The sequence below is a fragment of the Ochotona curzoniae genome, unplaced genomic scaffold, assembly GCF_017591425.1.
Source record: "Ochotona curzoniae isolate NIBS_2020 unplaced genomic scaffold, NIBS_Ocur_1.0 contig_2404, whole genome shotgun sequence".
Lineage (NCBI taxonomy): Eukaryota > Metazoa > Chordata > Mammalia > Lagomorpha > Ochotonidae > Ochotona > Ochotona curzoniae.
The window spans coordinates 4115284-4133187 of NW_024465451.1; the positions used below are offsets into that span (position 1 = coordinate 4115284).

General features: G+C 43.6%; 1 protein-coding gene across 1 annotated transcript in view; it reads right to left on the reverse strand.

Annotated features, from left to right (window-relative positions):
• Window positions 1-17904, reverse strand: part of CSMD2 (CUB and Sushi multiple domains 2) — a 580178-nt gene that overhangs the window by 255409 nt on the left and 306865 nt on the right. Inside the window, exon 10 of the mRNA XM_040974400.1 lies at window positions 15354-15475. Coding sequence (XP_040830334.1) covers window positions 15354-15475 — 122 coding nt within the window. The remainder of the gene's footprint in view (window positions 1-15353; window positions 15476-17904) is intronic.

Here is a 17904-nt window from a genome sequence, read left to right on the forward strand (position 1 = left end):
ACGCTGTGTGCTGGAGGACTGCAAGGAAGAGGGAAAAGGAAGGAGGGTACCGAGGAGGTGGGTGCAATTGGCTGGGCAGGGAGTAGAAAGGTGTGGGCTTGGTGTGGATAATCCTGTGAACAGTGAAGAGGGAAGGAGGAGCAGGGAAGAGAACCAAGGCAGGGAAGGGGGCCAGGAAGAGAGCCTGGCTGAGTCTGCGGTTGGATGCTACTCGGCAACCATCAAAAGTCATCTGGGGAAGGTATGACGCAGCATGAAAGGAAGCCCGAAGGCAGCAATGATCCAGGGAGTTCAGGCAGGACCCAAGAACAGGAGGAGGGATCGGGGGACCGCTGAGTCTAGGCTCAGGGCAGAGGGCAGATCTGGGAAGTGGTCCTGGCAGTTGGAACAAATGGAGCACAGAACCTATTCTGGGAATTGTAGGGGAAAGGTGGGGCCTGCGGGGACGCCCATCTGCAGCTCTGTAGAACTTTCTCACATCCTGAGTGCTTTCCAGGAGCAGCCAGAGGACAGGGTTCTTGGCCCTGCTAACCAGTGCCCATGGTTTGGATGAGACCGTGGAGGGTCCCTGGCTAAGGGGCAGGTCTGGGGAGCTGCCGTCTCAGGAGAACTAGTTTGAGGCTGTTTTGTCCTGTGCTACTTTCTTGCCAAAAACTGGGCTCTCTGCCCCTTACCTGCCCTCTACCTTTCCAGCGCTTGACTGTCCCCTAAAACAGAGGTGGGAAAACCCTTGCCAACAGGCCAAATCTGTACCCCTTCATCTGTTTTGGTACAGCCCCAGGAGTCAAGAAGGGGTCTTATATTCTTAAATATTAAAAACACAAAAGCTCACAATGATTCAACAAAAGAGGAGGATGTGTCCAGATACCAGGACTGCACTGGCGTCAAGTGAGACAATGCTAAGAGGGATAGAAATTGGTATTGGGGCGCAGAAGAGACTATTAAAGGGTCCTTGTGCAGCCCCCCAGCCATGGGGAGTGGGGACAACTCTATGATCACCAGCATCTCACACGGGGCCAGCACAGAGACGCTGCGAGTCACCGCTACTGAATGAATCAGTCAGCGAACAAACGGCTCAACAAATGCACTTGTGACATGTGCACCAGCCAGGGATCACTTGTTAGGAGAGTCATTTCTCCATTCTCCAGGTCTACAAAGGGAGGAGTGACAGCCACCGTCCTCAAGCAGGGCATAATCAAAACACTGTCATTTTTCGCTTTGAAGTTGATGAAATGAGCTTTCTTCTCCCTCTTCCTCCCATGTTCCCCTCCCCTGCCTCCCATCCTCATTATATATCTCTCTCTCCTTTGACCCACTTTTCCTTCTTTTCTACTGAGGGTGGACTGACTTGCCTAATCCAATCCAGCGATGCTCATATGCAAATTGGGTCATATGTCTTGTTTTCACACTGGGAGGTTGCCGAGGAGAGGCAGATGTGTGCAGGTAGGTGGGCACCAAGGCAGATCTGGACTGCAACCCTGACCATGGAAACTCCATCAGCCGTGTCTTCTTCCCCCAGATTGAGCTGAATGGTCTTGACAGGAGGCAGCCTTGGGACAATAGCCTTAACCTCAAGCCCAACCTGGGCACAGACATAGGAAAAACCATCTCCTCCAACAGTTATGCACATGTTCAAACACCTGCTGAGCTCCTCCATCATGCCAAGTACTGGGAGCATGGCAGAGGAAATAAACAAAATGCCATCCCTGCTTTCAGGGCCTGGGGACACACGGGCCACTAGATTCTAAACACAGCACCACACGGCCCACGCATAACCAAAAGAAGGGTCGTCGGTACATTGAAAAGGCTTCCTGACTTTACTCTAGACTCAGCATATCCTCTAGGAAAGAGTTATGAACCTGTGTCTTCCAGGTCTCCCTGGCCATTTCGTAGGACCACCCAAAGTTGGGGACTTTCATTTCAGGCAGAAATCATATTAATGCTAGTGGCATATTAGTACTATCAAGACTTAGATACTGCAAGAGCCCAAGATGGGGTTATATTGCCCAACGACATCTCAAGGAAGGACAGAACCTGCAGTCTGTACACAGGTGCCAGCTTCACTCACTTTGGGTCCTCCTGTCACTTTTCCTTGGATCCACCAAGATTCCACGACTCTGGTTTATTTATTTGTGTTATTCCTCCTTTATTAAGTAGATTCATGTCCTTAACTTGCATCCCCCTTAAGACAGTAAATCCCTATCATTCCCACAGTGCAGGAGCCTAACAGTGCTCAGTTAACGCTGGAATCTTTATCCAAGTTTTCGGCCATTCCCACAGGAGCACATGTTCGCTTCTCTCTTTCAACCTTCAGATTGCTTCGGAAGGCCCTGGCCACTGAGCCGTTCCTTGCTCCCTCCCATGCTCAGCCAGCAGAGGTGGATGGGGGATGTGGAATTCCAAGCAAGAAGTGGCTCAGAAGTGCCGTGGTTTCACAGATGCGAACCAAGGGACAAGTGTCCCACTTCTCACTCCTGCCAGGAATCTCTGAGCCTTTTTGTGTCACAGCAGCTTTCTCCATCTGCTGCTTCCAAAGGAGCCAGGGCATTCTCCTTCTCAGCTCCCTAGAATGGTGCTTCTCTCACCACCATCTTACTTTCCTCTTCTTTTTCTACTCAGCCTACATACCCCAGTCTCTGATCCTCTATGAGGACAGCTATTACAGGGTCTGCCCAAGCTTTCCCCCCATCTTCCATCCCTCACATGCTACCACTTAACCTCCTTCTTCTCTTCTCCATGAAGCTTACCCCTGCTGGCATCAGGTCTCATTCCCCATCCATTGCTTCTCACCCTATTCTCACCTGTTTGTCCAAGAGCTGTCCTGAAGGTCTTCTTCCAAAGTGAAAACCAAGGCTCTCTTTCAGGCCTTGTCCAAGAGTACTTTCCCATGATTTCTACGATCAGATGTGCCCTAGCTGGACACTCTGCAGTCTTTTCCATCACAAACCCTCCTGGTATCTCTCACACTGCCCCTTCTTGATTTTTTTCTCTGGATCCCAGTCTTCTTCCCGTAAGGATGGTGTTCTCAGATCCACTCAAATTCTCACTCTCTGCACTATTTCCAAGAAACCACGAGCTTTCCTTGGGCTTCTATTGCTGTCCCAGTGTGTGGATAATGCTCAGATCTCTCTCTTGAACCAAGATTTATGCAGAGTAACCACCTAGCGTATGCCAGTCCCATTGAATGAATCACAAACACTACAAATTTACTATGCTTCCCTCATGTCCCTACAAGACTGGTCCTCCACTTGTATTTCATTTTTATGGGTCCCATTGGCTCAAGCCAGAAAGTACTGAGTCATCATTCATTTATTCATGAAATAAATAAAATTATGAAGAGTATCAATAACATCACTTGGGACATAATGCTGAATAAATCTCTGCTAAGAACCCCAGATCCAATCAATCACTAAGTCCCATTTCATCTCTTAACCCTTCTCCTTTATTTTCCACTCCACATTTCCAAAGCCTTGGTTGATGACCCTTTTTCATATGTGGCTAATGGATGCAACCCCCTAACTTGTCCCAGTCCCTCCATTCCTCTCACTGCTACCAGACCACCTTTGAAGAACTCAGGCACTCCTGCTATTGCTCTGGTTCTGTAGCAGGCATGGACCTCCTCCTCTTTGGGACAATCCAGGCTCCCACACCGGATTTTACTGCATGCAGCAGCAGCACGACACGACAAGAGAAGTGCCAGGGTTTTAGAAAAAGTCCTGCAACTTCCTGGCTACTGGTTATTGCTGTTTCCTAACCTTTTAACAATACATGATTCAGTGTCTTCATTCTTCGAAGAGGCTTATTAAAACTAAGCTCACTGGGGCCTGGCGGCGTGGCCTAGCGGCTAAAGTCCTCACCTTGAATGCGCCGGGATTCCATATGGGCGCCAGTTCTAGTCCCAGCAGCTCCACTTCCCATCCAGCTCCCTGCTTGTGGTCTGAGAAAGCAGTCAAGGATGGTCCAAAGCCTTGGGACCCTGCACCCGTGTGGGAGACCTGGAAGAAGTTCCTGGATCCTGGCTTCGGATCGGCATAGCATTGGCCGTTGCGCTCACTTGGGGAGTGAATCATCGGACAGATGATCTTCTTCTCTGTCTCTCCTCCTCTCTGTGTATCTGACTTTCCAATAAATAAATAAATCTTTTAAAAAAAGAACAACTTAGTTCACTGTCCTATTCAGATAATCAAATAAAATCATTTTATAGAGGGATTGGCTCAGCATTTGATCCAGTATAGGTACACAACCAGTAAGAGCTACTGTTGCTATTAACAACAATCGAACACTTCTAGCCTTACAAAATGTTATTCAAGATAAAGGCCAGGCCTCTTGCGATGAATGTGGTTCACCACGGTCTGGCGTCTGCTTACCATACATCCTCACCGTAACCTAGGTACACTGACCTCAGTGACTTTGCACACGTATCTACTCTAAATACTGGTTTCTAAGCGCACTTACTCTTCAAGACCTTCTCAAATGCCACCATATCTGTGAGAATCTCCCCGAATTTCTGGTGAGTGGCTGCAGCCTGGGTTTTTCATGGCACTGCAGACAAAACTCCATGAGCATTTTTCCATCTCTAGTTTGCATGTCTGGCCTCACTGCTCAGGAATGTGCATGTTCCGCATGGGTAGAGGCTGTATGTAGAGTATTTGGAAGGATAAATGCTAATTCCATAAAACATCATAGGGGCTGGCATTCTGGTACAGCATGTTAATCCCCTGCCTGTGATGCTAGCATCTCATACTGAGGCAGATTTGAGACCTGGCCGTTCTGCTTCCTATCCATCTCCACACTAATGTGCTTGGGAAAGCAGTGGAAGATGACTCAAATGCCCCTCCACCCACATGGGAGTCTTGAAAGAATCTCTGGGCTCCTGGCTTTACCTTGGTCCAGCCCTGGCCGTTGTGGCCATTTGGGGAGTAAAGCAGTAGATGGAATCTCTCTCTCTCTCTCTGTATGTCTTACTTTTTCTGTAACTTTGCATTTCTTTTCTTTGTAAAGATTTATTTTCTTTGTACTGCAAAGTCAGATATACAGAGAGGAGGAGAGACAGAGGAAGATTCTCCATCCGATGACCGCAATGGCCGGTGCTATGCCGATCTGAAGCCAGGAGCCAGGAACCTCCTCCAGGAGGACCAAGTTTAGGTCTTCTTGGGCTGCATCTAATCACTTCTAAGAAAATCCTGGTGTTATCCAGATATTATGCTAGATCTCATTTCAAATTCTAAAGAAAATATAAGGAACTGAGCAAAGATCAAAGGCAAAGCCTACTATTCTCGCCTTAATAACCTCAAGGTATCAAATCCTTCTGCTGGTCTAGTCTCCATCCTTGCTCATGTCAATGAAGCCCCCTCCTTCCAGGGTTCATCATGAAGTGTTTTAATACAATGGAATCTTTCTTTGCAAAATAAAGAAAACAATCTGTTTCCAGTGGTCTCAGAACTGCACTCCCCAACCATTTGGATCAGAGAATTTTCAAGTGTTGAAAACAACTTAAGACCAAGAAGCAAAAAAATCTTTCTCCCACATTACAAAATGTTAAGGAATAAATAATATTCTCCTAAAATTCATAAATGAGAGGCCTAATCCTCAATGTGACTGCATTTGGAGATGAGACAGCGCCCTTATGGGGCCCACCAAGGTTTAAAAAGCAAAGTTACAAGGACCTTGCTCTAATCAGATCGGATTGCAGTCCCCAGGGGAGGAGGAGGAAGGGGCTTCAGAAAGCACTGGCTCAGAGGAAAGGCCACGTGAGGACCCATGGGAGAGATGGACATCTACAAGCCAGGAAGACAGCCTTTGCCCAAAGGCATGTTTGTGGCATCATGGCCATGAACTCCCAGCTTCAGAACTGTTTGAGAACAAATGTCTTTTTGTAAATGATCCACATAGCCTATTGTTGTAGCTAACATCATGAAGAATTCTCAGAGTAGACCTGAGGGCTGACTATATCAGAACATGGTCCTGTGAGCACAGAAAATGGAACACCACTCTGAGTGCAGCCTGCCTGAAGACTGCAGCCTCCATGTAAGCTAGGGCCGGCTTGACGCCTTCTTACTGAGCTCAAGAGGTTTGGGGTTGGCAACCCCCCAGCACCAGGCAGAAGTTAATACAAACCCTCATGGGAGACGCCGGTTTACCTTGAGCTCAAAGAACTCTCAGAAAGAAGATTTGTGATTCTAATGGTATGACCTCAAAGTGTACAGCAAAGAAGGGGACAAACAACTTAGAACTGAACCCAGCTTGCTTAGACTTTAGGTGTCAGCACTAACAGACACATACAAAAGAATATTCATCTCAGAAATAGAAAAAGATGATACAAAAGTTCATCTGGAATCACAAAGGACCACAAATAGCCAAAGCTATCCTAAATAATTAAAACCAAGCTGGAGGAATCACAATTCTAGACTTCAAGACATACTGCAGAGCAGTGGTTATCAAAACAGTCTGGTACCTGTACAGAAACAGAGAAGAAGATCAATGAAACAGAATAGAAACACCAGAAGGAAGCCCACACATGTATAGTCAACTAATCTTTGACAAGAAAACTGAAAACAACCCAGGCAAAAAATCCTGGTCTCTTCAACAAATGCTGTTGGGACAACTGGATAGCAGCTTGTAGAATTAAGAAGCAAGACCCACACCTGTCACGTTATATAAAAATCAGCTCTAAATGGATCAAGGACCTAAATCCACACCCAGAAACCATCAAACTATTAAAGGAAAACATAGGAAGCACTCTCTAAGATACAGGAACAGGGAAAGACTTCTTAGAAAACATGCCAAAAGCACAGGTAGTCAAAGCCAAAATGAACAAATGGGACTGCATCAAACTAAGAAGCTTCTATACAGCAAAGGAAACAATTAACAAAGCGAAGAAGCAACCAACAAAATGGGAGAAAACTCTTGCACACTAAACAAGTGACAGGGGACTAATATCCAGGATTTACAAAGAGCTTCAGAAACCCAGGGAAAGCAAAAACAAAACAAAACAAACCCTGTGAAAAAATGGGCAAAGGACATATGAAAATATGCTCAGGCTCAGAGATACAGTTGAAAACCACATTGAGGTACCATCTAACTCCAGTGAGGTTGGCCTACATTCAGAACTCAAATAACAACTCCTGCCAGCATGTGGGGAGAACGGTACCCTCCTTCACTGCTGGTGGGAGTGCAGGCTAGTACAACCACTATGGAAATCAGTATGGAGAGTGCTTGGAGAATTGCAAATAAATCTGCCATATGACCCAGCTATCCTGCTCCTAGGAATATACCCAATAGAAAATGAAATCTGCATATGAGAATGGGATCTGTAATCCTATATTTACAGCAGCACAATCTACAATGGCATAGACATGGAAACAATACAGATGTGCATCCAAAGAAGAGTGGTTAAAGAAACTGTGGCTGGCCTGGCGTAATAGCCTCGCGGTTAAAGTCCTCGCCTTGCATGCACCAGATCCTATATGGGTGCCGGTTCTAATCCCCTTAGCCCCACTTCCCATCCATCTTCCTGCTTGTGGCCTGGGAAAGCAGTCGAGGGTGGCACAAGGCTTTGGGACCCTGCACTTGCGTGGGAGACCTGGAGGAAGTTCCTGGCTCCTGGCTTCAGATTGGCGCAGCACCGGCCATTGCGGTCACTTGGGGAGTGAATCATCGGACGGAAGATCTTCCTTTCTGTCTCTCTCTGTATATCTAACTTTGCAATAAAAATAAGTAAAAAATTTTTTTAAAAAAGAAACTGCAGTATATCTACTCCATGGATTATTATTCAGCTATTAAGAAGAATAAAATTATACCATTTACAATTAGATGGTCCAAACTAGAGACCATTATGCTCAGTGAAATGAGTCAATCACAAAAAAACAACTAGTATATATTCTCTCTAATATAAGGAAACCATCATGGAAAGTGTAACTTCAATAACCTGATCCGTACTGTTTTTTTGGGGGGAAAGGGGGTGCTGCATCCCATGTGTTTTGACATTTTTGATTTCAGTTTCATTTATTCCAAACTTTTTGTTTTCTCTTGTTGAATTTATTGCTGGCTCATGGATTACATGGTGGTATCATTTTTCCCAAGAGTCTTTAGTGTTTCTTTTTTGTCACCCATGTGTTGGTTACTCAGTGGTGCATTTTTTCATGGTGCTGCAATTTGTTGTTGCTATTGTTGTTGTTGTGGCTGTTGTTCCAATTCATACCAGTTGTTGTCCTTGTATCATTTATACATTTATGAAAATGTATTTCATGGATTGCTGGGGTCTACCATATCCAGGTATAGGGGTACAATGCAACATGCATGCCTGTTTCCAAACAAAAGATGGACTCCCAATGAAAGCGTTGGAGATGTGTAGACCATGGGATGCTGGACTGTCTGACATGGTCCGTACCAGCAGTGTCAGGGCACATTTAAACAAGAGACTGATGGAATTACGACTCTTTATGAAGGACTGTACTATTGTAGCAATATGAGGAAAATCTGTCCAGGGGTGGGATTTTGGGGGGAAATCCCAGTATATATAAAATTGTACTACAAAATTCACAAATTCAAAATAAAAGTATAACCAAAAAAAGCATGTGTAGGACTAATGCCCTTAATGGGATCAGGGGAAAGAGACTCAGGTACGACCAACAACATTTGACACAAAACCAGACAGGGCTTTCTAACATGAAAATTTCAGCATGTGAAGTTAAAACAAATCTTCAATGAATGAATCCACTGGAGGGTAGAAACCGCTGAACAAAGAGTACGTAGGCAGGATGAAAAAGACAACACAGGAAGACAGCTTAGGAAGCAGAGAAGAGACAGGAAGGAAGACTGACACATCCTGTCAGACTTCTAGAAGGAGGCAAGAGATAATAAAGGAGAGGCAACAGCTGCAAAGGGAAGGGCTACACATTCTGCAAAGCCGATCAAAGACACGCTTGCAGACTCAAGAAGCTGAAAGAACAGCACACAATGGCTATGCCGCGTGCAGGCATGAGATGGTGGACCTGCAGGAGACCACAGACGAGGACAGACCGCAAAGACAGTCAGTAGGATGTGCACAAAGGACCTGTGAGAAGCTGACAGCAACAAAGGACTCTAGAAGACACTGGGGCAGTATCTCCATGTACACAGATCGTCAGTACCAACCAACAACCAAACGTTCAGTGAAGACCAGCGGACATTCAAACTCAGAGGGAGCCAGCCATTGAAATACAAACGAGAGGTCAGGAAGGTTGCTTTCAACAGAAAAACAAATTCTAAAGCAGGCACTTGGAACAGCAAGGAAGAGGTTCCAGAGAGCATGACTGAAACGCAAGAAGGAAAAAGTTGCAAAGATGTGATTAAATCCTATCAGACTCTGACTCTATGAAATAACCAGTAATCACTTGTGAGATCCAGTAAGATAATATAAAAGTACACATGTCGCAGAGTATCAATCAGGAGGGGGTAATTAAAACCATTGTCCTCTAAGATTACTGACTTTTCAGGAGGAACATAAAATTACTCTTTAATGAGAGACATCATTAAGGAAGCGTATTAATATTTCTGGGGTTACTTCAGGGTATTCCTAAAAGAATAAAAGTGGTTGCATAATGTAGATGATCCAAAATCTCTTATTAAAAGACAGATAGTCAGATCGGATTTGTAAAAATTCAGCTACAACGAAACACACATAAAGCATAAGGAAGTAGAAATGCTAATAGGAAGAGAACAGAAAAGACTCATTAGACAAAGACCCAGAGAGAGCTGAGGCAAGAAGCAAAGGGGAGAAAAGCTTTAAGGTCAAAGACATTACTACAGATGAAGAGAATTTCATAATTGGTACATAATTGACTTTGAAACAATTCACTAGGAAGATGTATAACACTCAATTCAAATGCTGTAATAAAATATCCTCCAAACATATAAAACAACAATTGACAGAACATTTACAGAATAACAAACACATCACTAGAGTTAGAAATTTTAATATTCCTCCCTCTTTAGTTGATTGATTAAAAAAAAAACCCAAAATCAATGAAGATATAAATACAATTAACAAGCGTGATGCAATGGGTATATTAAAAGACAAGAATTGTAGAAGCTACCTGTGTTTTTTTTTTCAGACATATGCACAGTAAATGTGAAAATGACATCTTCTGTTCCAGAAAGCGCTACTCAACAAATTTCAAATGCTTCTGATACAGTCAATATTCTCCAAACACAAACATCAGAACAATCACCAAAAGACAGCCAGAAAATCCTTTATTTGAAAATTAGGAAATACTTCTAAATAAATGACAGTTATTAGAATCAGAAAATACTCCGAATTCAACTAGAACTGGAAAACTGCATCTGAAAGTCAGCAGGAATATAGCAAAAGTGGTCCATGGAGGGAAATTTATAGTCTTGGAGGCTTAAGATTGGAAATAATGGAGTGAGCATCAAAATTAAGATGCTAGAAAGAGAGCAACAGAATAAGCCCAAATGTTACAGGAGAAAGGAAATAATAAAAATGAGAGCAGAAATGACTGAAATAGAACATAAATGTATTAGCAGGAGTACTAATAAAGCAAAAATTGGCATTTTTAAAAGAATAAAGAATGTGAAGCTTCTGACAATACTGGTTAAAACAAATATACAAAAAGGAACAGAAAAATACCAAGGATTTTAAATCTAATAGGCAATATGCACAACTTTCGTGTGTAGTAAATTTGAAGTCAGTGAAGCAGACTCAAAAAAAAAAAAAACCCACAAAAAAACAGCTGACCTAAATAATCCTTAAGTCATTACATACTTTAAATCTATCATCCAAGAACTTTCAAAGCCAGCCCCATCTACTTTTGTTGAAAAAATTTCACCACTTTATGAAGCTAATATTAATACAGAATTTAGCAAAGCCAACCAACCAAAAACAGTCCAATCTCATTGGTGACATAAAAGGGACTGATGAAATAAATTGCTAACAAGTCAAATAAAGGCATGTATAAAAATAACACTGCTAGGTAATGCATCAAGCTTAGCCGATGCATGATAGGTTTAATATTACAAAAGTCAAGCCATGTACTTCATTAGACCACGAATAAATGTTTTAAAAGTATGATTGTATCAGAAATCAAGATGGTGGAATAGGGTAAGGACACGTTTATAAGGATGGAGAAACAGTTAATCAAGATGAAGCAGAGAGGACATATTCCATGAAATAGGAGAGGACAGAACAACAGCAGAGGGGTACCTGGAGACTGACAGACACAGGAAAGCAGCAAATACAATGGTGTGGTGTTACGGTGGCTGATAATCCAGCAACATTCAGTTAATTGTGATCTGAACTCCACCACCAGCCGGAACTCCACCAGCAACCAGGTGGGAAGGGACTTTCACTGGGAGCTTGGGAGGTGAGCCCAGACAAAGAACTGTCCATCCTGCTGGTCTGTTTGATTTGACCAGGAGCAGAGACAGAGCAACAGATCCCAGATGGACAGTGTGAGAACAGGGTGGATTTCACAGCCCAGTCAGCCGCCTAGAGCCGGACTGGGTGCCATTTTGTGTAAGGAGGCAAAGGCAAGGGAAAGGATTGAGCATAGGCTGAGCTGGGAGTGAACACATTTCTGACTCAGTGAACTGAAACAATGTGGCATTCTAAATGTTCCACCCAAGACAGGTCTGGATAGCCCTTAGATCTAATGGCCAGCAGATCAAGAATTGTAGTGGTGGTATGTCAGGTGCCATTTTGTACACTGTGGAAAAAGCTTTAGGACTGCAGGGACAACAGTGAACTGCACATGTGCTGAGCTTGCAAGAACTCACTGAGTTCAGTGGATTGCACTGGTCCTGCAGGAAAATAATACTGACTGTGGCATCGTACCAGTCAAAGTAGGTCAGTGTGGCACCCAGACCTAATAACCAACAAGTTCTGGCAAGATCAGTGCCACCAACAACCTAACAATTTAGGACACCTGGTGTCTCCCTAATCTGGAACCTGCTCCAACCGGAAGTGGGAGAAAGGTTGTACAGATAACAGTGTAGCCTCAGCATGGTATCACAGGAGGTGGAGATTGGTGAGCCATGAGTTGGGGCTATGGAGTTCTTTGTGGAAATTGAACAAAAGAACCCAGACCTGGAACTCGCTGGAGGGAGTGGCACAATTGGCTGCTACTGCAACAAGTAAAGTCAAACTGTAGACCTGTGGGTGACACAGCTTAGAAACCTGCCCCCAAGGAGAAGACTCTGCTAACCAGAACTACAATACTCAGAGCAAAAGAAGAGACAAAGGCACAATGAATATTACTGAAGGCGCCCCTGCAAAGGAACAAAACCCTATGCCAATTTCAAGTTAACTGAGGAAGACATTGAGAAAATGGGGGACACAGAATTCAGAAAAGTCACTATAAAGCTTCTGATCAACAATAAAAAGCATATACAAGAGTTCAAAGAATTTAAGGAAGCAATAAAGCAAATCAAGGCTGGTATATCAGAAATAAAGAACACAGTAGAACAAATTAAAAGTACAGTGGAGAGTCTCCAAAATAGAATGAAGCAAGCAGAAGAAAGAATCTCAGGACTGGAAGATAGTTCCTGTCATCGGGGGAAGCAAACAAAAAGCTGGAAACAGAGCTGGATCAGGCCAAAAAAAAAAAAAAGATTCAAGAATTGAAAGACACTATTAAGAGGCCAAATATAAGAATTATGGGAGTCCCAGAAGGTGCAGAAAGAGAAACTGGTTTCACAAATATATTGAATGAAATAATAAAGGAAAATTTCCCTAATCTAGAGAAAATTTAAGAAACAAGATCCAGGAGGGGCACAGAACTCCCAACAGGCCTGATCAAAAGTGATATTCACCAAGACACATGATCATCAAGCTCTCTTCAATTGAACATGAAGAAAAGATCCTTAAATGTGCACGTGAAAAAAAATCAATTGACATATAAAGGAATGCCAATTAAACTCACAGTAGGTCTCTCACAGGAAACTCTACAAGCAAGAAGAGAATGGAGCTATATATTCCAGATTCTAAAAGCAAAAAATTGTCAGCCTAGGATAACATATCCAGGAAAGCTTTCTTTTGTCTTTGAAAATGAAATAAAATTCTTCCACAGTAAAGAAAAGTTAAAAGAATTTGCCTCTTGCAAACCTGCCCTACAAATCATACTCAAAGATGTTCTCTTGACAGAGAAGAGGAATAGCACCCAAAAAAAACCAAAGGCAAATGCAAAGAATATCCCAGTAAAATGACAACAGAAGACTAAACCAATGGACAATCCATTCCTAAAATGACAGGACCAAAGTACCATCCATACATATAAACCTTGAATGTAAATGGCTTAAGCTCAATCAAATGTCACAGATTAATAGACTGGATTAAAAAACAAAGCCCATCTTTTGGTTGCCTACAGGAGACACATTTCACCAACAAAAATCAGCAGAAACTATATCTCATGGGTTTTGATGTTTTCTGTTAGTTTCATCTCTTCAAAACACTTAATTAAATTCTTCAATGACTCATAGATCATACAGTAGCATCATTTTCTGCAAAAAGGTTCTTGATTTTCATTTCTTCAGCTACACGTTAGTCATTTAATAGCATGTTATTTATCTTCTTGGTTTTGTTAATTTCTTTTTTCTTCCTGATGTTGATTTTGTTTTGTGGCTCTTCATTTAAGGGGATGTATAGTAACTGTGTAATGGAGACTGCCATATCTAGTACCATGTTATTTAACTTCATGGCATTGTAAATTTCTATTTTTCTTTCTATTGTCGATTTTGTATCATGACTTTTCATTTGAGGGGATGTACAGTAGCTATGAAATGGAGACTAACATATCCAGATGTGAGGATACAATGTAGTATGCGTTTCTACTTCCAGACAAAGATGGACTGACAATGAAACTGTATCTTGACAATAGGATGCTGGACTCTGTGCCATTGTCCATGCCCACAGTGATGGACATATGATTGTGTATGAAGAACTAAACTATAGTAATGACATAGAGAAACTGGGGGGAGGGGATTGGGGCTGGGATAAGGGAAATACCAGGAGCCTATGGAACTGTATCATTAAATGATAATAATAATAATTTTTAAGAGTATGATTATATCAATAGATGCAGAAAAGTGTTTTGTAAAATTCAACATCCATTCTTAATAAAAGATGCTAGCAAGCTAGGATTAAAACCTTTCCTAGACCAAGAAGGAATATCATGAAATTTTAAACTCGAGCAAACACTATACCTACTACTAAAAACAAACAAAATAAAACAGTATTTAATAGCAGTGACAAGAATATCCACCATTGTCACAACGACATGACATCAAATGGGGTGGGTGCTAGCCAGAACAGTGAGACACGAGAAAGAAGACTGGGTTGAGGACCAGAAGGAAGACACAGAACAGGCTCTCCCTCTTCACACTTGAATACCACCTGTGTGGAAAACCCACAGAACTCACAGGTTATTACAAGATCTTTGCTTCGTATAAAAACTAACGTATAACAATCAGTTTCATTTCTAAATATCAGCTGACAGACAGGTAGAAAATTGAAGTAATTATGAGAGTACCCCAAAAATTATGCAGGGAAATACACTGAAAGACACGTTTGTTTTGGTGCAAAAAATTTTGAAATCATGTAGCATTTTTCACAATATGCATTTTTCCACAAACTTCTTTAAATATGAATCCATCTTTAAGCTCTGTCATATAAACACAGTACATGGTTATTGAAACCCTTAAGGAAATTCTTTGCAAACAGAGATTTACCATGTTCATGGACTGGAAGATTCAATAGTAAAAGACATTGATTCTGCTCCAACTGTTTTTATACAATGAAAATAAAGACTCCAATAGAATATTCTGTGGATCTGGGAGCAAGATACGTGTAAAATTAGGGCATGGCATTAAAAAAACCTAAGTGGAAAGTAAACATAAGCTGATATCTTAGCAATGCAAAACCCCTCATAATAACAGATCGATGTTGGGGACTTAATTTTGAGTGACGTTGTCAAGAACACTTGCACATATGACACGCCTGCATTTTATCGAGTCCAAATGCCAGCCCAGCACACAATTTAATAAACACACAATTGAAGAAATGGTCATCCCTGGGGGCTAAGGGAATGAAGCAAGGTTGATGAGAGTCACACACCACTAAGGAAACAGATATTTCTTAGGCTGGGAGATGGCTATACAGGTGTTTGTTGTATTTGATGTTCCTTCGATCTCATATTTGATCAATATGGCTTTTATCTACTCAGTACTTAAAGCCTTGTCAAAGAATTATCTGCATAGACCCTAGCACCACCAAGTTGTGAACTGTAAACCCTGGTTGACCAACTACCCACAACCCGGCTCTACCCACAGGACACTGTGCCCCACCCCCAGGGCCTTACCTTGGCAGGGTTGAGCGCTGTGATGATCCACACACAGTGTGCATTGTTGTCATACTGAATGGGAAAATTGGGGGAGGTGATGATGCCCGAGGGACCTCGGAGGTGGGCATCGCACATGCGGGCTGCCAGAAGGAGAGGAGAAACAAGTCTTTCAGTTTGAACTCAACCCAGCCTCTTCCTGCCTCTTGCCCCCTCTCTGCCCTGAAGAGATCAACCCACACACGATCTCCGATGTCCTGTGTTCTTGCACAGTCCTCAGCAGGCTCACTGCAGGTCACAGTGCCTGGAGCTGAGGAGGGGCAGAGCTCTCATGCCATGCCTTGTTCTACAGGCCATGATAAGCTTCCAAGGCAGGTAAGGGAAATCCCTGCAGTCCCTGTTCACCCACCCACTCCTCTAATTTCATTGTGAGTACAGACGAACACCCAGTTGCTCTAAAGCTAAGTGGATCTGGGCACTTAAGCAGCCCTCACCTCACTTACAGATCAGCTTGCAATTCCCTAGTTCTCCAAGCCAGTGGATGCTGCTCTTCCACCAAATCTATCAATCAGGAGGCTGACCTCATTCCAGGTCCTGCCAGGCTCGGCTCCTCTCTTAACTACCTCTCAGGACACCTGGAGTGGAATCTCAGGCTGCCCTTGTCAAAGCTCCCCATTGGACATCGTAATACCTAGCCCCAAGGATTCGTCCACTGAGGGCCCTGAGGTTGTATCTGTCAGGGTGAGTTTGGTGCCCATCCTTTCCTTGCCATTTCCCACACTCAGTTCCTGCTTGTGTCAGGCCTTCCAACTGGAAGCATAAAGATTCAAGGTGAATTAGAAGAAGTGCTCTACTCAAGTAGATATAAAGTGGTATCAATCACAGCTTAATCTAATTAAGCTCTTTAAAATGGCTTCTAAACTAATTAGATTAAGTAGTGATTGATAACAGTTAAGGTACCACATTGTACCTAGGTGTTTGCTTTCCTGCAAGATGCGTGCTCTGGTCTTGGCCACTTCATTCTTCAATGTTAGCGTTCAGCTATTTTCATCAAGGGCTCTATGAGTCTGTTCCAAGACTGCCCACTCGGCAATTCATCCTAATTGCAGACAAAGTGCCTCACGGTACAGGAGCAGCAAGCAAAGGCAACATGCCTGAGCATATAAAATGGAAGTTGTGTCAAATCTGCTTTCCGCTGATGAGTGAAAATATCCTGGTGCACCTGCTTACATGGGGCCAGTGCCATGATAAACCTTCCTGGGACAGGCTCCCTAGGAGGGCCAGGGAAGCAGGCGCCACAGCTCCTAGACATCGTGAATCGTGCCCAATTTCACTCACTCATCCTGTGCTCATTCATTCCAGTATTTATTAAGTGGTTGTTCAGGCCAGGCATAGAGTGGTGGGTTCCTCTGACCCGCCGATCCTCCCTGAAGGGCTTTGCAAGTGCGGGAAGCAGGTGAGAAGACATTTATGATGGAGCAGAGCAGGTGTGGTCAAGGGGCTCCTGGGTCAGGATGGCTCCCTCTTCTGAGTTGCAACGTCTCCCCATCCAGAGTTGAGTTTAGACACATCTTGGGAGCAGGCCTCTCTCCTCACCTGCACCTATAACTCCATGTGGAGGACCACTTACATACACAAATGTTTTGCATTGGATACAGGTGGGTCCTAAGGTCTGTGTGTGCCTAAATGGTGCGTGGGCTGCACTCTCTCAGGTTCTTATACTTAAATCCCTTTATGGTTGTTTAAGTCTGGGTGAATTAGAAAAATCTGCATCCTTGTCCTTAAAAAATGGTGGTGGGTGTGGGATAGTGAGTTAAGTTGTTACTGCCTGTGATGTCAGCATTTCAAGGCAGAGTGCCCGTTTGAGTCTGATCCAGATCCCTGCTGATGCACCTAAGAAAGCAGGGGAAGTGTCTGCTGCCAGCCGCAGGGAGACCTGGAGGAAGCTCTGGGCAGTGGGAAACAGCCATGGCCATTGGAGAGTGAACCAAGCTCTGGTCATTGGGGAGCAGCCATGGCCATTGGGAATGAACCAAGCTCCGGACATTGGGGAGCAGCCATGGCCATTGGGGAGTGAATAAAGCTCCGGACATTGGGAAACAGCCATGGACATTGGAGAGTGAACCAAGCTCTGGTCATTGGGGAGCAGCCATGGCCATTGGAAATGAACCAAGCTCCAGACAGTGGGGAGCAGCCATGGCCATTGGGGAGTGAACAAAGCTCCGGACATTGGGGAGCAGCCATGGCCATTGGAAGTGAACCAAGCTCCAGACAGTGGGGACCAGCCATGGCCATTGGAAGTGAACCAACAGATAGATCTTTCCCCTCTCTTCCTATAACTCTCTCCTTTAAATAAGCAAATAAATCCACTTCATGGATTCATAAACAGGGATATTGGAACTCTTATGAGCTGAGGGAGGTGAAGACTCAGCCAAGCCTAGGATGTGGTCAACATTTTACAAAGGACTCCATCTGCCATGCTCATTCCCTTTCTCCACACCAAGATTGCTCTCAAGGCTGGCAATGTTTTCCTGCCTTTCTCGGTTTCTTTTCTTCCTGTCAGACTTGAGAC